Source organism: Loxodonta africana, chromosome 2, assembly GCF_030014295.1.
Source record: "Loxodonta africana isolate mLoxAfr1 chromosome 2, mLoxAfr1.hap2, whole genome shotgun sequence".
In the NCBI taxonomy this organism is placed as follows: domain Eukaryota; kingdom Metazoa; phylum Chordata; class Mammalia; order Proboscidea; family Elephantidae; genus Loxodonta; species Loxodonta africana.
This window is the reverse complement of record NC_087343.1, coordinates 195,541,333-195,560,172: the sequence shown is the minus strand read 5'-3', so window position 1 is coordinate 195,560,172 and position 18,840 is coordinate 195,541,333. Positions and strand designations below refer to the sequence as shown.

At 52.3% G+C, this 18,840-nt stretch overlaps 3 protein-coding genes across 3 annotated transcripts; 1 reads left to right on the top strand and 2 right to left on the bottom strand.

Moving 5' to 3' along the window:
* Positions 1 to 2,290: 2,290 nt before the first annotated feature.
* HIGD2A (HIG1 hypoxia inducible domain family member 2A) lies at positions 2,291 to 3,312 on the bottom strand. The gene is made up of 2 exons (XM_003404892.4): positions 3,064 to 3,312; positions 2,291 to 2,718 (listed from the first exon to the last, which is right to left on the bottom strand). The coding sequence occupies exons 1-2, from the start codon at positions 3,215 to 3,217 to the stop codon at positions 2,552 to 2,554; spliced, it is 321 nt and encodes a 106-aa protein (XP_003404940.1). The 5' UTR covers positions 3,218 to 3,312; the 3' UTR covers positions 2,291 to 2,551.
* Positions 3,313 to 3,467: 155 nt separating this feature from the next.
* On the top strand, positions 3,468 to 7,593 carry NOP16 (NOP16 nucleolar protein). The gene is made up of 5 exons (XM_003404676.4): positions 3,468 to 3,597; positions 3,685 to 3,793; positions 4,904 to 4,970; positions 6,271 to 6,377; positions 7,154 to 7,593. The coding sequence occupies exons 1-5, from the start codon at positions 3,491 to 3,493 to the stop codon at positions 7,295 to 7,297; spliced, it is 534 nt and encodes a 177-aa protein (XP_003404724.1). The 5' UTR covers positions 3,468 to 3,490; the 3' UTR covers positions 7,298 to 7,593.
* On the bottom strand, positions 7,587 to 18,634 carry ARL10 (ADP ribosylation factor like GTPase 10). The gene is made up of 4 exons (XM_003404675.4): positions 18,429 to 18,634; positions 17,545 to 17,746; positions 14,400 to 14,575; positions 7,587 to 12,654 (listed from the first exon to the last, which is right to left on the bottom strand). Exons 1-4 carry the CDS (start codon positions 18,600 to 18,602, stop codon positions 12,481 to 12,483), a joined length of 726 nt encoding a protein of 241 aa, XP_003404723.1. The 5' UTR covers positions 18,603 to 18,634; the 3' UTR covers positions 7,587 to 12,480.
* Between the last annotated feature and the right edge of the window lie 206 nt (positions 18,635 to 18,840).

Genomic DNA, 18,840 nt, shown 5'->3' with positions numbered 1-18,840 from the left:
GTCATCCTCTTTAAAGGACAATATCCTTGTGATTTGGGGCCCAGGGTCACCACCCAGCCCTGCCCTACGTTTGCAATAGCTAGGAGACCAGGGTGGGGCAAGACAATCACGTTCGTTCACTTAGCAACCTAGCCTTTGTCAGCGGGCTTAAGAATGGATGTATCTCTTCACTCCCTCTTTTCCCTTTCTGCCAGCTTGAAGCTTGCATTGAAAATGGTGGACTCACAATATGGAAGGAACCTGGGTCCCTAGTTAACACTTGAGAAACACTAACCACAAACAAAACCAAACTCGTTGCCATACAGTTGATTCCAATTCATAGCAACCCTATAGAACAGAGTAAAACTACCCTATATGGTCCCCAAGGCCACCCACTTCTGGCCCGGAACTCCTGGGTTGCCAGGGGAATATCCTCATCTCTCAAGGAGTGCCTGGTGGATTTGAACTGCCGACCTTTTGGTTAGGAGCCGTAGCTCTCAACCACCATGCCACCAGGGTTTCCTAACCACAGAGAGGAATACCCATTTGAGACTTTGCATGAGTGAGAAACTCCTGGTATAAAAATGGTGTGGCATCTGAGCTCCTCTAACTGCAGACGGGGAAAAAAGAGTCAAGATCAACATCAGCCCAAGGCTGATTCCCATGAGGTGGAGGTCAGGCATACCTCTACCCTCCAACATTTTTACCAATCTGACACCAGCTGTCCCTCCCATGGCACTCTACTTCTTTGCTGGGCTCGAAAATTTGTTGCAATGACAACACAGAACTCATAGATTATACTCATAGTTATGGGGTTTACTAGGGAAGTAACAGGTTCAACCTGGGATCAGGATCAGGAAGCATGTGGGCAGTCTGGAAGGCTCCCCTGAAATGGAGACCCCATCCCTCCCTTCTTCAGTGCAGGACAGCTCTCTCAGATCCTCTTAGCAGCGCAAGAAAGTAGGCTCTTTTCTCTGCCGTGCACACACCCTGAGCACAGGCCTCCTCTCAGCTCTTTGAGGACAGACTCCTCTGGCCCTGGCCTCTGCCCTGCTCAGGGAAGTGTTACAAAGCTCTTTAGCTCCACTGGTAAGTGCTCAGGGGATCCCCCTCCGTTAGGAAGCCTCCTGCTCAAAGAATCTCAGCTCTCTCACTTGAGGGGCCAGCGTGCTCACTGTTGCTACCTTGCTCTGTGGGCCAGGAAGCCCACCGTGCAGTCTTGTGACAGTCTGTTGCCGCCAGTTCTCGCTGTCTCCAGTGTTACAGTTATCTCCTTAGGTCTAGGAGATTCTCAGTGCAGGGACCTTGCGTCCAAACGATGTGCTCTACTTCTGGTTCCTCTTCTTAATGGTACTGAGGTCCCATTCCGCCTGTGGAATTTGCTCCCATTAAGCCTGGTGGAATGGCAAAACTGACCAATGCCTTCTTAGGATTCCATACACCTTATTTGCATGGTTCCACTCCTACAAGGGTTCCATGAGCCTTATTTGTGTTATTAGCAGGCTGTCCAATCCCTTGGTGGGCCACAAGCACTTTATTTGCATAGACCCACCCAATCATTTTGTGGGAGCCACAAAACCATGACTATAATAAGGTCCATATTATAGTAATTCACTATGCCACACTTGGGATGCCTCTCTAGTTTGCTCAGGTCCTCTGGCCTCCTCTTTTCTTCCATAACCCTGAAGCCCTAAGTACACAAACTACTGATGAGCTTCTGGACTATGCTCTTTCCACTACACTCGAACTGTTTCTCTGAGCCTCAGAGTTCCCCGTTCTGTAAGATGCATCAAGCACTGGGAAGGGGTTCTCAAGTGGGAGTGGCGAGAGTTCCTGCCTCTGACAGGACCATAAAACACAACCCATTGCTCATAGTGACCCTATAGGACAGAGTAGAACTGCCCCATAGGCTTTCCACGGAGCAGCTGGTGGATCTGAACTGCTGCCTTTTGGTTAGCAGCTGAACACTTAACCACCTTGGCACCAGTGCTCCTAACAGGATCATAGCACTTCCTATCACACTGTTTTACGACAGCCTCTTCCAAAAGAAGGTTTCCCTACTGAGAGCTTGAAAAGTAATGGCTAGATCAGTTTTTCTCAAATTACCCAATCATTAAGCACTGCTCTAGACCCACTGAACAAGTATCTCAAGAAAAACCTGGGAATCTCTACTTTTAACAAGTGTCACAGGTCACTGTTACTAGGAAAGTTTGGGAATCACTATGCTAAATCATTTCTAAGGGTCCCTCCAGTTTGAAATCTGTCTCCTCCCCAAACCATAGGGGTGAGATTGAGAATGAATTCATCAAACTAGAAGCAAATCAGGGTTTATTAAGTAGGAAGTGAAGAAGATATGGCACAAACGTGTATAAAACACCGAAACTGAACTGAACCTAGGATTCCAGAAAAAAATCTGTCAGGTACACAACCAGCCCGGCCTGGGGGAACCCACCACTTCCCCATCAGCACTGGGGCCTGTTAGGGAAGCTAAGAGACTAAGACCCCCGGCGTGGTGTGGCCGCTCCCGGGGCTGGGAATGATCTCCGCGGCGCTTTCCAGGCCAGGCTGGGGCTCAGTGTCGAGGCTTCATAGCAGATACAGCCATACCCACCAAGACGGCTGCGACCGTGAAGCCCTGGGCAAGGATTCGGGTGCGCATCATGAGCTGGGAGCGATGGCTCTGGCCCCGGTGGAAGCAGTAGAGTCCGTAGGTGAGGGCGGCCGCCGTTCCCAGGCAGCCTGAGAAAGGGACAAAGCGGGTGCGGAGCGGCTCGGAGCTCCCTCCCCCCACTTTGGGCCGTCCCTCCCGGGGGACGGTCGCTGCACAGCAGCCGCAGGGAGAGGGGAGAGGGTCCTCCGGGCTCCACAGTCCGCCTCGCCCAGCCCCGGGGTCCCCTCCACCCCAGTCCCCCAGTCCAGGCCGTTGCCCATATCCCAATCCGGTTCATCCTCACGCCCCCGCCTCTTCGCTACATCTCCGGTCCACTCTCATTCCGGTCCCCCTCGTGTCCCCGGTCCTCACCTACTCCATTCCCCTCTACATCAGTGTTCTCTCAGTCCACAGTTCCTACAGCATCAGCTTACCTAGGGGCACCAGTGGGTTCTCGCAGGTCTTGCGAAGGAACTTCTCCTTGAAGCTTTCCGAGTCGCCGTAGACAGTAGAACTAAAACCCTCAATGACCGGGGGCTGCGATGGGTCAAGGGAGTCCTGCGGAGTCACAGGGCCAGGAGCTGCCATGTCAAGGAGAACTGCTGCAGGAGAAAACAGGGACGCTGAACTCCGCCCCTTGGTGACGTCCGAAAAGGGGCGGGGGGAATGCAGCGGCTGAACGTTGTACGCAGGCGCAATCGCGCATTCTATGCTGGGATCCGTAGTAATCTACACGGTATCACGTGGGAGGACTACATTTCCCAAAAAACCATGTTCTGACCCGCCGGAAGGAAATCTCCTGCACGTGGTGCTGATCGTGAGAGGCCTTGAATCTGAGCTGTTGGTTCTGTGGTCACCGCGATGCCCAAGGCTAAGGGCAAGACTCGGAGGCAGAAGTTCGGTTACAATGTCAACCGGAAGCGGCTGAATCGGAATGCTCGACGGAAGGCAGCGCCTCGTATCGAGTGGTGAGGGGGCCGGGGTTTGGGAGGCAGCGGGCCTCGGAATGGAACTGCGCGTGATGTGACGGACCCGCGATTTCCCTCCGTCCACAGCTCCCATATCCGACATGCCTGGGACCACGCCAAATCGGTGCGGCAGAACCTGGCCGAGATGGGGCTGGCCATGGACCCCAACAAGGCCGTGCCCCTCCGAAAGAAAAAGGTACTGACGTGGCAGAGTCTCGGCCCTTGCCGCCCCACCCCCGCCATGCTTAGCCGTGGGTCAGAACTTCAGTGTGTCGATCACCTCGCTCACTCCCTTCCCGAGTTTGCGATCTCCCTACAGGCACCCGCGGAGCTTGCACTAACTGAAGTTGAGGGCCCCTCTACAATTTCTCTTACCTCCTCCCTAGTCATCCAGCCATCCTTGGCTTGAGGCTTTCTAGGGCTGGCTCCCAATAAGTCTTTGCTTTTTGGACCACCTTTTCTAAAACAGCATCCTGCTTCACTCCCTAACCCCTTCCCTGCTTTTTTTAAATTTATAGCACTTGTAACTGTTCTGCTGTGTGCCATGGAGTGGATTCAGACTTCTACTGCGCCATAGTGTTTACAAGGCTGTAATCTTTATGGAAGCCAATTTCCACATCTTCCTACTGAAGAGCCGCTGGTGGGTTTGAACCACCAGTCTTTGTGTTAGCAGCAGAGCTCTTAACCACTGTGCCACTAGGCCTCCTTGCACTTGTAACTACTTGATGATATATATTGTCAATGTCTGTTCCTCCCCTTACACTCCTTGAGGACAAGGACTTTGTTTTGTTCCCCACTAAACCCCCAGTGGTGCTTAGGATGTAATCAGTGGTCAAAAAGTAGTTAACTTAATGAAGGGACTTGCTGAATGAATTTGTCCCAGTGCCCTTAGGCAGGTTCCTTTTTATTCCTTCCCGCAAGAGGGAAATGGCATTACTACTTCTTGAACACATGCTAAGTGACAGCCAAACACTGTCAGGTAGCTCCTCCCCGTAGAGTAGCTATCTGATATCTCCTTCTCATTGTAAATTCTAAAGTATTTTCAAATGCATTGTTTTAAGTGAGGCAGGTGAGGAGTGTTATACCCATTTTACAGATAGACAAAGAAATATGAATTGTTTTCTTGTGTTTCTTCTGGGAACCATGGATTCTAGTTGACGGAGGATTCAGGGCATTGGTTCTCCCTGTTACCTAGTTCTGGGCCTTGGGCAGGGATTCTTCTGTAGCTCTGTTGGGATGGGCAGGATGTTTTCCTCACTGAAGATCGTTTGTCTCCTGGTCTCCTCACAGGCTCTGTTCTTTGCAGGTACACGCCATGGAGGTGGATGTTGAGAGGACGAAGGAGCTGGTGCGGAAGCCCTATGTGTTGAATGGTGGGTTTGGGCTACATGCCTCCAGGTCATCATCCTGCAGTGTCAGAGCTGGAAAGGGTCCTCAGATGCCCTCATTTTACAGATGGAGAAACCGAGGTTCATGGGGGAGCAGTGAGCTGGTGCAGGGCTCACAGAGTGCGAACAACATGTTTCCTTGGCTTGGATATTCAGTCTACTGACTAAACTCAAGTGTGTAAACTAAGGTTAGAAAGATATCCAGGGAGGAGGCAGCCAGGTGCCTGAGGACAGAAAAGAAACCACTGAGTCTCAGGCAGGTGTTGGGCTTCTCATGAATTTAAGAATATACTGATTTTAGAGATTCCATTGTCTCATTTAATCTTCCCAGTTATAAATCTATTTCGTATATATTATAGAGGCTGAGTATTAGAACATAAGAAGGTAAACCCTGCAGGGAAGCAGGAATACTCGAAGTCTTCATCCATCCTTCTCATTTCTTGCCTGGGATTTTCAGTAGTTCTCCGGAAGGCAAAGTGGTTTTAATGGCCAGGCATTTGATATAGAATCCCTTTTGTTCCTGTCTTTACTCTATCTCAGTGGTTCTCATTAGAATTATTGTACAGGATTATATGTATAAAGCCATTAATTATTTATTACTGTTGAGGATAATTTTGACTCTAAGTAGTTTAGCACCCAATCCCTGGATAAGATTTGACAGTCTTATTTAATAGTCATTACAGTTCCATGAGGTTGCTCTTACTTTCCCTTCATAGTTGAGAGATGGGGACGTATTTGCCCGGGTCACCCAGCTATTTCCAAAGTGAAGCCATTATCTGGCTCCACTGCCTACATTTTCCCTGCATGGAGCAGTGAGATGCCTGGCCCTGCTCATGGCCCAGTACCCGCAGCTCTAGTTCTCATTTATTCAGACCTCTTTTATTTCGTGTATTGATTTAAGAGGTTCTCAACCAGAGAGTTTTTGAGCTAGGAAGGATCCTTGCCTTGTGAGCTGGGAGTGTATCTTCATCTGTATCCTCAGGACATTGTGCAAAATAGAGGTTATAATTTTGGCATTGCGTTTTACTCATTTGAGGCCTGGAGAGAGGTGACTGACCTTTCAGTTAGTTGCCACACTGATGCATGATTATACCGTAGGAGGCAGAGTCTGGGATCTGAAGGGCTTGGAAAGGAAGGTTCCAATAATGAATTTGGGGGTTGGGAGGCAACGCCCACCAGGTGGCTGGAGTATTGGCTGGCAGCTTGGGATTGGATGAAGGGATGATTGAACAGCTCAAATAGTGCAGAGGCAAAGCGTCATTTCTTGTGGCTTCTCTCACCCCAGACCTGGAGGCAGAAGCCAGCCTCCCAGAAAAGAAAGGAAATACCTTGTCTCGGGATCTCATTGACTACGTACGCTACATGGTGCAGAACCATGGGGAAGATTATAAGGTGAGTGGCTCAGGCCTGGCAGGAAGAACCACAGGGGCTGGTGGGAAGACACCCTGGGCCATGCATGGCCTGGTCTGCTGGCCTACCCATTACAGTTGCAGTCGAGTCAGTTCCAACTCATAGCGACCCTGTAGGACAGAGAACTGCCCCATAGGGTCTCCAGGGAGTGCTCGTGGATTCAAACTGCCGACCTTTTGGTTAGCAGCTGTAGCTCTTAACCACTACACCACCAGGGTTTCCCATCTGCTTGTCTAGTGCCTGTTTTCCTGAGACTGAATAGAAAGAAAGGGAACCAAAGAGACTAGGAAATGGATCCCATGGGCAGGGATCTAATGTTAACAGGATGTTCAGAGCAGGCATAGACTGGCATGTGATCACTCCCCATTCACAGATAGGTTGTTTCACTCACACGGGGAATAGTTTCCATCTTAATTATGAGCGATTTTAAATAAAAGTCCCTATTTTTGGCTTCTCTTAAAAATCAGAAGCTCTAGCTACACTGGGCCCCGTGCCCATGCTGAGGTAGCTGACTGTGCACGGAGCACGAGCTCCTCGGTTGGCCCCAGCTCCCGCCTGGCTACTCTCAGACCTGCCTGGTCCCTGATGACCTTCGCACCTGTTTCCCCAGCCTTTCAGTGCAAAGGGGCTTCGTGTACACCGTAACTTGAGGTGAGGAATCTGAACCTCAGAGACAAAAGTGGCTTGCCCAGAGGCAGAGCTAGGATTTGAGCCCTTATCTGTCCAGCCTTCCTTAAGTGGCCTTTCTTCCTTTTTAGGCCATGGCTCGGGATGAGAAGAATTACTATCAAGATACCCCGAAACAGATTCGCAATAAGATCAACGTCTATAAACGTTTCTACCCCGCCGAGTGGCAAGCCTTCACTGATTCTTTGCAGAAGAATAAGATGGAGGTTGAGTGACTGGTTTACGCCCATCCCTGGCTGACACCTTCTGGACCAGAGAAGCTGAAGCCCAGGGTTAAGGCAAGGAGGGGTGTGTGATGACAGATGAGGCTGGCCAAACCCCATGGAATCAAAAGGTTACACACACACATTCCTGCCCCCCCTGGGGAGGGGGCTGATGCTAAGGAAATCTCCCAGAGGCTCTCGTTTGTGTTCTTCTGGGGTCTAAGGGAAAAGCCAGAGCCTGCAGTTTGCAGAGTAGGTGGTTTGCTTGTTTGAATATAGACTGTACGTAATAAAACAAGGCTATTTTACTTTTCTGATTGTTTTGTATTTGTCCCTCCCAGCCAAGTCCTGAGGCTGCCCCAGGGCAAGGAGGCCATCCCGACCTTCAGCTCTGCGTCATTCACGTGCCATCTTACATCTAGCCTCCCTCTTCTCCCATTCTTGGTTCCATTGCTGTCTGCCTTGGTTTCCTGCAGAGCAGTTCCATTAAGCCTTCTACAGGAACGCTGGGCTGCTTGGAAGGGGCAAGCCTTGCCAGTGCTAGCCCCATCCCTCAGCTGTGGACTGGTGGGCTGACTCCCTGTGGCCCTGGGGAGCTATACCTGCTGCTCCTGGTCTGCCCTCATGTTACCTGCCATCACTGCTTTTCTGTGGACCATTGTCTTGGCCTTGGCCCAAAATGAACCCACGGTCCCCAAACCTCCTTTCCGGGGCTGTCTGGGATTACTGAATACCATGCTACTGTGTGCCAAACACTAGGGGACACTGCATTGCTTGCTTTGTGGCCAGACCTGCCTGATTTGGTGGCATGTGAGGTGATGATGACTTACATAGAGATGACGATCAGTTTGTAGGATGGGGACTTGGTATTTTCTTGAGTTGATACTTTATCCCCAACTGTTAGTACAGAAACCCTCCTATTCCTAAAGTTTCTCCTAGAAGCCCCGGTAATCTGCTTCCCGCTGCTCTTGAGCAGGGCTTGGTCTTCTTACATAACTCATTCCATGTAAAACTGTGCAGTACATGGCTTTATCCTCATCTGCCAGGTAAGGAAACTAAGGCGTGAAGCCAGGTTTAACAAACCTAGGCTCTTTGTTAGCTGTCCTCCCCTCTGGCCCCTGAAGGCAGCCCAGCCATCCCTACACAAACAAGGCAAGCTGGCAACTGGGCAAGCTGGGGGAGTCTTAGAAGCCCGCACAGTTAGACTCCAGGCCTGTAACCACTGTGAGCACAACCTTTCAGACCTGGCCTGAAGCAGGGCTTGCAGGAGCCTGGTAACTCACGTCCTCCACAGGATTCCAAACATGTATGTGGCCTCACCTTCACGCCTTTTACTAGGCTGGCCCTTACCTTTGTTTCCTCTCACAGGTCAAGTGCCAACTTTCAGCAACCTCCTGACCATCCCCTGCCCCGGATCGCGTTAAGTGTCCTGTACTCCCCTCGCCCTGGACTTGTAAAGCAATACTTATCACTGTCTTAAGGCTTTAATGTGCCTGACACCCGCCACCAGACTGAGCTTGAGGGCAGGGACCTCACCTGGGAATCCAGGGAGCCTGGCTTGAGGCAAGTGCAGAGATGCCTGTGGGATGAATGGTTGTGTGGTTCTGTGACCCCCATTCTGACCTTTGGCATGGAGGCTGTCAGATTTCTTTGCTCCTATTTCTAAACCAGCTCTGCCCTATCCCTGAATCAGGAAGAACTCTCAAGGGATGGGGAATGGTTTTGACACCTCAAAAAGTATTGATTAGGCCAAAGCTGATGTTCCTTGCAGCCGCCTTCCCCGACATGGGCTGAAGGTCCGGGGGCTGGGACTTGGTGTTTGACAGGACAGGTTACTGGGTCACAAGGAAGTGTTCTGGCACCACACTATAGCTGCTCCTCCCTGCAACCAGCACCGACTTCTTAAAATCAAATGAAACCACGTCGGTTTTTGGCATTTATTTTGACCTCAAACATCCAGGGCTACTCCCACTTTATGCAGTTTGTCCTTGGCAGTCCTGTGGCCTGGGTTCTCAGGGGACAGGCTGAGCCAGCAGGGCTCCCTTAACTTCTGGATCTTTGGTGGGAATCCTGTCCCTTAACAGGTCCCCTTTTTCATAACTACTAGAAAGGACTTTGTATTCAAAATAATTAGCCACTGAAAGCTCTGGGGTTGGGGGCAGGTACATAACAAATGCCACAGGCTGGTTTCAGCAGCTGGTTTGAAATGCTGGCAACTCCTACCCAAATAAGCATAAGAACAACAATGTTTTCCAAAGACAGGTGGACATGCTTTGTGGAGGATCTGGTGTCTCACTGAGGCAGTCAGCAGGAGTTGTCAGAGTCTCCTCAACATCTCTGCAGAGGATGTGAGGCCGTGAGGTTTTCACCCTCCTCCAGTCCTTACAGCTGAACGCTGCTGCTGCTGCTGCGCAAGTTTAAACACCTGCAATTCTGGGCACCAAGAGAAACCAGAGGTGACTTCTTGGGATGGGCAGGCAGTCTGACATGGCAGTCCCAGCGGCCTCGGGAGACCTCTTGCCCAGACCATCTAAATGTCCAAACTCTGGGTCAGGTTGGTCTCTTCTCAGGGATGGCAACAGGTCAGACAGAAACCATAGCTTCGTTTAAATAACTTGACAACAAAAGCCCTTGCCTAGACATCCAGGGCCAGGGTGAATAACAGGCACAAGTTCAACAGGTCAGTAGCCTACCCACTGGCAGATCCAGAGCCTCACAGCCATCTTCATTGGGGTAACTGTGCTGGTTCCTAAGAGCAGATGGTCTGGGTTCTGGAATCAGAAAGGAATATTCACGAGCTACTGGGTAAGTATCAGCAGGCCACACAGTGAGCTGAGGTTCTTAAGAAAGGCCTGTTCCTAATTTTTCTCCAGTCCAGTCCTGGTCAGCAGCGTCCTCAGCCTCTCCTGCCCTAGCCTGGTAGAAACCACAGCAGATAGCAAAGTTTGTCACTTTGGGTGATGGGCCAGCAGCCCCACAAGGGAGTAGCCATCAACCATAGACGTGGTGAGGCAAACCACAGGCAGGAGAATGCCTATATTGTGTCACAAGGAGGGGTGGCACTGAGTACCTTTGGTGCTGCTCAGTGGTATTTGTCCTCCAATGTGTTACTGAACCCAATCATTCAGAGGCATCGCTGATAAAAGTAGCCCAAAAAGAGATCTTAATTAGGAAAAAAGGGCCCCCCTCAACAATTAATGCTGGTCCCAGAGGCAACCTGCAAGCACTGGAGAACAGGGTGGTGTTAACAGAACAAAGTAGTCTCTCACATTTCCAATGACAAAATGAAAAGTCATGAAAAGCAGAATTACAAATGTCACTTTAAAACCCACTCTTCTAACGACCAGCTTGCTTCTGGCGCTCCCTCTTGCGTCCCAGGTGCCTCCTCCTCCAATGGCCGTGGGAGGAACTGAGGAATAATCGGTGAACAGCAAATGGAACAAACGCACACAATCTCTATTCCTAAGTCAAAAGCAAACAGAGTTGGGTATCTTCTCTAAGAAAAAAATTTCCAGTTGTGCCTATTGATTATTCAGTGGCCCCTCACAGACAGAAGGCTCCTTTCGCCTGCACTAAAGACAAGTGTCAACAGGGATAGTCCTGAAGCTGGCTGATCATGGAGGTACACGAACACCATGGCGTGTGCTACCGTCCAGCTCTGCTGGGGAAGAAACAGGTCTAGAAAGGCTGAGCGATGCACCTGAGGCCACCCTGTGGCTTGCTCTGCTACATCCCCACCCAAAGGTTTCTTTTCACCTGTATTCACAGGATAAAAATGTCCTCTCCCGGAACCGACTGTTATCTACACAGTAGGGGTCTGCATCCTTCGTACCAGGCCAAGTGGTGGAGTGGAAGTTCACTGGGGATCAATGTGAAGCATTATGATATCAGATAGCTCAAAGGCCAGGTGATGGAGGAGCTACAGCCATCTCATGATTCTAGCTATTTCCAAATTTTCCATGACAATCATCCTGGGTTTTGGTAACAGCACCGAAGAATAAAGCCTAGAACTTTGGCCTGTTCTGTTTATAAATAAATAAATAAAATGCAGGTCTGAGGTTGACACCCAGCTCCCATGGACAGTCTTCTTCCGGGGACACGGGCTCCTCCCTTCCCCAGACTCAGGTAAACATGGGCATTGGCACAGATAGTGCTTAGTGCGAGAGCAGCAGCAGCTTCTGTCTCCAGGTTAGGAAAGAAACAAAACAGCCTTCAGTTTTTCTGACCAGCGGGTGAATGTCTCTTACTCTGCAGTCAGGAGAGGCTGGCAGGCCAGGCCTTGACTCAAGGGAGAAACAGGGAGGTCTTCAGAAAGTTCTTTGCTAGGATCTCCAGGTCTGTTCTAACACTTCTTACCTCCAGGGCTGGGAAACACATCTCCAGGTCAGAAAAAGAACCCAAAAACCTACTGCCATCAAGTCAATTCCAACTCAGTGGCTCTACAGGACAGAGCAGAACTGCTCCATAGAGTTTTGAAGGCTGTAATCTTTACGGAAGCAGATTGCCACATCTCTATTCCATGGAGCAGCCGGTGGGTTCAAACTGCCAACCTTTTGGTTAGCAGCGGAACACTTAACCATTGCACCACCAGGGCTCAGTCCAAGTCAGAAAAGACCACTGAAATCACATCCCTTTAAAAATGATGGCCTCGGGTACAGGAAGGCAGAGAGACTACACAAGGCCACAGCGAGTCAGGCAGAGCTGGGGCTGGAGTACACTGCAGGGCTGGGAGGCAAGGCTCATGGGTACTGCCCAAAACCTGCCCACATGTCACCAGGAAGGAACAGTTGAGACTGGGAGACCTCGTGACTCCTGGAGTACTTCCGACACCTACACGGTCCTTCCATCCCTGGGACTGCAGGGAGGCGAGGGCAGAGCCTTGAGCATTTCACTGTCCAGGTAAGAGAGATGGGGTCTTCACTACGGAAGGCTGGGCCACCATTTTGTTCTGGGATGGGCAGGACATCATCCTCTCCTACCCTCTGCCTTCTTTCCTCCCTCTCTGCTTCAGCCCCACAACCACAGCCCCAGGAAGGCTTTCTGTAAGGTTCTTGGCTCCACCAAGCCCCTCCTGAGGGGAGGAGAGAAGGGAAGTGCTGCCACATGGCTCCACTTTAGGCCCCAGGCAGCGATGAAGAAGCAGAAGCAGCGGGAGGACTGGGTCCCAGGGTGGGGAACTCAGCAGGGGATCCAGCCTACGAGAGAAGCTGTAGGAGCAGCCTCCAGATGTGCACGGTGCCAGGATCATTGAAGCCAGGCCCTGCAGGAGCAATGCTGGCCGCTAAGAGGAACACCTCACGCTGGCTGTTGATGGCCTGCAACCCCAGCTCCCGCTGCAGCTCCATCACGCTCATGGCCTCACTCAGGTCCTGGGGAAACAGAGTAGACAGTCAGAACAGAACAGGGCAACCATGTTTCCCAGCATGCTCCCACCCTTGGCATTCATAAAACAACTTGGGCTACCTGGGGAGCATCAGGCCCAATTCCCAGAGCTAGCCTCTGGAACCCTTGGTCTAAACTTGATACTCTTCCCTCATCTCTGACTCTCCTTTGTACCAAGCTCTTGTCATCCGTCATCAGCCACTCAGGTAAGAAACTGAGCACTTACTGTGTCAGGCACTGTGATGACAAAGCTTATGACCCTTAGAGTAATCCCACCTCAGTTCCCTAAACTCACCAGTGTGTCATGTCCCAGACAAGGGCCTTACTTCCCCCAGACCCTGGCTAAAGGAAAAAAAGGGGCCACTGTGTAGCATGGCTGGTGATGGTACATTTTATATTCTAACTCTGGCCCAAGATTAAAATGACTCATCTTAGAAGAATAATAGAATGTTTTGTAGGACCTAGCATATGGTCTCCTGTTGGTCCAAAATTGTTGTAAGTTATAGTTTATAAACAGGATGATGATATAATTTATTGTCCAAACCAGGTACTTCTGAGACTCAGAGGGGACACTAGTAATAGTGATACCAGAATAACGGCATAAATGGGACTGTCCTGGGCCAACAGGACATATGGTCATTATATTCATAAATGTTCGTCAAGTTTTTCCCGATAGGTAGGGGAAACCCGAGGTCAAAGATGTACAACCTCTGTCTAAGCAGGTTTGAAAGGTCCCACAGCTCAGGTCCCAAGAGCTATGACAGGGCTCTATACTGTGGCTGTCTCACAGGTGCTGAGAATGCCACCTAAGGTCTGTGATGCTGAGGGCTGCAAGGTCCAGGGCAGCTCCTGGTTCTGGCAGCAGTACAGTGTAGAGGTTAAGATCGAGAACTTTGAGAAGATCCAAGCTCAAGTTCTGGCTTTGCCACAAACTTTCTGTAACTTTAGGTACTTCTCCAGGTCTCAATATTTATAAAGCAGGGATAACAGCATGGGCTTCTTGTAGGACTTAGATGAGATCACGATTGTCAGGTGTTTAACACTGTGCCTGGCACACCACAGGCATGCAATACGTATTAGTTATTATTATGTAATCCATTCTACTTCTCCCCGCTTCCCAGTGTTGGCTCTCTGGTCTAAAGCCAGAAGTCACGAGGGCACAGCAGAGTAGAAAACACAGGTTTCAGAATTAGATACTTCCACTCCACCACTTTCAAGTATAACTTCGGGAAGATTACAAAATCTCTCTGAGCTTCGGATTCCCTACCTGTAAAATGGGGAGAGTATCCCATACCTTGTAGGATCAATAAAAACATGTTGTTCAGCACCACACTAGGCACATAAAAACCAGCCACCTGCCATCGAGTTGATCCTGACTCATAGTGACCCCATGTGTGACAAGAGTAAAACTGTGCTCAATAGGGTTTGCAAGGGCTGATTTTTTGAAGTTGCCAGGCCCTTCTTCCAAGGCACCTCTGGGTGGACTTGAACCCCCAACCTTTCAGTTAGTCACCAAGTGCTTCATAATTATTTTTTTCATCTCTCCAGGGTGACAGATAGAGAAGCAGAGAGGAAGGAGGACAGAGATCAGGGATGAGGCCAGGGCATAGGCAGAGAAGGTGCGGACAGTATCTCAGCCAGGCTCACCAGGCCACGGGCCCGGGTCTGAACCCGAGTGCTTCCTGCCCTGCCCTGCCCAGGTGACCTGAGCCAGCCTCCCCATGGCCCTCACCTGCTTGTTGGCCACCACGACGACAGGCAGGTCAGGGTCCTTGTCTAACAGCTTGTGCAGCTCCTGCCGGGCCCGCTGCAGACGCAGCCGGTCAGCTGAGTCCACCACGAACACCAGCACATCCACTTCATTCACAAATTCCTTCCAGTAGAAGCGCAGGTTTTGGCTGCCACCAACTGTGGAGAGGCCAGGGGCCAGCTCAGAGCTGTCCTTGGCCCTGGCTTGCCGTACATAGTTCCACCCCACTTTCTGCTTCCTGAGGTGCCACCAGCTGGGGCAAAGAAAAGATCATAGGCCCCAGTGCCAAGCAGACCTGGGTTCAGCCCTGCAGGGTCTACTTGGGACAAGTCGCTGCCTTCAAGAACCAGTCCCCTCCACACTAACCTCACCTGAGAGGCTGCAGTAAACTCAAAGATACCATATGCAACGTACTTGTCATAGGATTGCGCAATAAATGGTCCTCCCGGTATCTCTCTTCTTGGCTACCTTCCCTCCGGCCAATTTCCAGCTTCCTTCTGGGTCAGTGATAGCTGTGATCAGAAGCCAGGAGTCCCGGTGCCTAAAAGTCAGGACTCCCCGGTCCCCTGCCCCACCTGTGCCCAGCCCTCCACTTCTTCTCTCATTCAGCCTGGTCACCCCATTCTCTTTCCTTGGAAATGCCGTGCTCAATGCCTGCCCACATAGTGCCCTCAGCCTGGGGTGCCTTCCTGCTGCTTTCTGGCCCTCTGCAGTCCACACTGGTTGACCTGCATCACAGGGTTTCTAGTTCCACCTCTGACACTTGTGGACTCTAAGCTCTTTGAGAGTTAGAGCTATTTACTTCTGGATCCCCCAAAGCCCTCAGCACAGTGCCTAGGACACAGCAGGCACTCAACAAGTACTTACTGAGTGCTCGCTAGGTGCCAAGTACTGACCTGGGTGCTGATGCAGAGGGGAGCAAGGCATGCAGCGGCCCTGCTTCCAAGGCACTCCCCCCCGCCGCCACTCCCATTCGGAGTGGACGTAGCAATGACACATAAACACCTTTGAGAAAGGGAGGAAAGAGAACAGGAAGAGTGAAAGCAGCAGGGGCTGGTTTTGGAGCGGGTGGTCTGGGAAAGTCTCCCCAGTGAGGTGGCATGTGAACTGACTCTGGGATTATGAGAAGAAACCAGCCATGGAAGAAGCCTGACAGGCAGAGGGGAGAACAGGCTGGAAGGAAGAAGGCCAGGGTGGCTGAGGCACCACCTATGGGAGGAGGAGGGGTGTGCCCCGCGAGGCTAACTGTGGCTGCACTACACAGGTGCAGGCCGGGGAGGTTGTGGGTTCTGAGTGACATGATCTGACATGATTTTCTGGAGGATCCCTCTGGCTATCATGGGGACAGAAATGGAAGCAGGAAGACCGGTGAGGAGGTTGCTGCAGTGCTGAGGGGAGATGATGGTAGCTTGGACCCAGGAGGCACAGTTGGAGACAGGGAGAAGTAGACAGATTCAGAATCTAGTGGAGGATAAAGCTGAGGGAACTCGTAAAAAACTGGATATAGGATGGGGAAGGGGAAACATCATCAGTGAGTGCTGAATTCATTTGTTCAATCATCAACTGTCCACAAACGGCCCAATCTCCACCAGGCCCCAGGCAGGGCATTGTGGGGTGCCACAGGGAAGTGACTATTGTGGGGAGGTAGAACCCCCCAGGTCTTGATGGAAATGTATGGGCTTAATCCTGGCAGAGTGACCTACTGAGTTTCGACTGTTACCCATCAGGCCCTGGGTAACACTAAAATACCAATCCCCGCCTCCCACAGTTGGGGGGTATCTATTGCCTGTTAGACTGAGAAGGCCTCAAGTGCAGAGGCCCCACATGACGTGTGTCCCTGGCACAGAGAGGGTACCAGGAAAAGCTTGTTAAAAGGACTAGAATTCCAGGCAACTATCAATGTTTGGAAACCCTGGTGGCGTAGCGGTTAAGTGCTACGGCTGTTGACCAAGAGGTCGGCAGTTCAAATCTGCCAGGCGCTCCCTGGAAACTCCACCCGGCAGTTCTACTCTGTCCTACAGGGTCACTATGAGTCAGAATTGACTCCACAGGAGTGGGTTTGGGTTTTTTTTTTTTTTTGGATCAATGTTTGCTCCAACCAGGGAGGAAAGCAGCAGCTGTAGCCAAGTCAGCAGGGAGTGCTTGTGAACAAAGGAGTGGACCCATTTAGGCCAGCACCAGGTCCTCAGAGCCTGATCCACCACTTAGCATCTAACCAAACCCAGCCAGTCTCTGTGGGTCTGAGTGCCCTGAAGAGGAGGAAGTCCACTTGTCCCTGGGTAGAATACTCATACCCTCTCGATACCCTCTGCCATTCTCCTTCAGGAACCCAAGAAGTCCTAGGGCTGAGGGCAGGGGGCTGCTCGGACCTTCCCTGATCACTCACAACAAGCTATCCCAGGTGCCTGTGTCTGGGGCCCTAGGGGCCAGAGATGGGTCAGACCTGTCTGTGCCCCAGGTGCCATGGCCTAGTCAGCTGGTATGTGGCAAATACCACAGGAGAAGGAGGCATACGGGCTCAAGGGTCCCAGTGGAGAAGCCCCTAACCTAGCCAGGAAAGTTATACTTAAATTAAATCTTTAAGACTAAGAAGCAGTTTACCACCAAAAGAGGACTTTTCAGGCTGAAGGAAGAACACGTACAAGGGACAGGAGGTCAGAACAGCAAGCACCCCTTCAGTCCAAGTAGTGCAGCAAGGTGTTTAACAGGGAGGCCTTGGAGCCAGAGGCCTGATTTAAGGCTGGCTCCACCCTTTAGCAGCTGTGTGATCTTGGATAAATTATTTAACTTGCTGATTCTCAGTTTCCTCAAGTATATAAACTCACCATTTCTTGTTTTACCCTGTCAAGTGCTTGGCACATGGTACTGTTAGTATTTCAGTGTTAGATATGTAGATTTCAGTAGGGCCTGGGGACGGGCAACCAAGCTGGAGATGCAAGACCATGAAAGGCCCTATATTCCAGTATACAAAGCTTGGACCCTACACTGTGCCCCGGGGAGTGGTGGGAAGGCTTTCTCATACAGGGGTCTGTCCTGCTTAGGTCTGCATTTTGGCGCTATCACCCGGCAGAGAGCCCAAGTCTGGGGCCAGCTGAGGTGATGGGGGACGGGGTGAGAATCTGCTCACTCTCCAGCAGGTCCACCTGGAAGTTCCTGGTGGGCAGCCGCACGGAGTTGAAACCCCAGGTGGGGAAGTGGCCGTCCAGCGGCGGCTTCCCCGACAGCACACGCAGGAATGTGCTCTTCCCAGAGCCGTCCAGCCCCAGCACCAGCACCTCGCGCTGCTCCAGTTCCTCCAGTGCCGGCTCCTCCTCCTCCTCGTCCTCGGGCTGCAGGACAAAGGTCAGGCTGCGACGGGCAACCTCCCGCCGGCCCTTCTCGAGGGAAGAACGAAGGCATGAAAGCGCACATCCCGTCCTCCACCCATTAAAGATCAGGCAGCACGGTCTGGTGGAGCGGGATGAGCACTGCCCCTGGAGTCCTGAATTTCAAACTCCACTCTTAGGGTTCTCCCTGAGTGACCTGGGGAAAATCCCTTCCCTTCCCTTCCCACAGCCTCAGCGTCCTCTGATAATCCCCACGTCTCAGGACAGCAGGGACGCGCGACTCCTTCGCTGGCCCCACGAGATGAAGGGCTTCTCCCGGCATTCTCCCGGCCGCGTGCGCTGCGCAGGCGTCGGGCGGGAGCGGGCTGGACCCGGTGCAGGCCCGGGGATCGCTGCCCGGACGTCCCCGCCAAGCTCCCTCGCGCGCCAGAAGGCACCGGCAGGCGGGAGACCCTCAGTACCGCGGCGTCGCGTGGCGGAGCGCGCACACACACAAACGCGCTTACTCACTCCTCGGTTCCTCAACGACTGCTCGTCCGCGCGGGGCCTGCAGTCTCCGGCGACCAAGCCCCCGAGCCGGGTGCCCCAGCGCTCGCAGGGGTGCGGCCACATCCCTCCACCACACGCGCTGAGGCACAGACCCTGGTCCACCCGCCCCCTTGGCGGCCCCCAGCCCGGCACTCACGTCCCACTCGGGGAGGCGGACAGGTTCCGCGCCCCACCAGGCCTCGCTCGGGTCCCAGCGCTGCTCCCGGTCGCGGCCAAAGTAGGCCTTCCAGAAGATGAAGAGCACCGAGCCGAGCACAGCTGCTGCGCCGCCCAGCGCCAGCACCAGGGGACCCAGCGGCCGCGGCGCCATGGTGCTGGGCGAGGGCTGCTGACTGCACAGGCCAAGCCCGCTCGCAGAAAATGGACCCGCTGCGACTGCTGCGGCCGCGCCCACCTACCCACCCCCAGCCCGGCACTACAAGCCCCACAATGCACTGCCGCTGTCTCGACTGGCCGCCCGAGACCCCGCGGCGGGGGTGAAGGGTGCAGGCAGGCGTGCTGCCCCTCCCCCCCGCCCCCTCCCCCACGCACTCCCTTTGTAAGGTGCT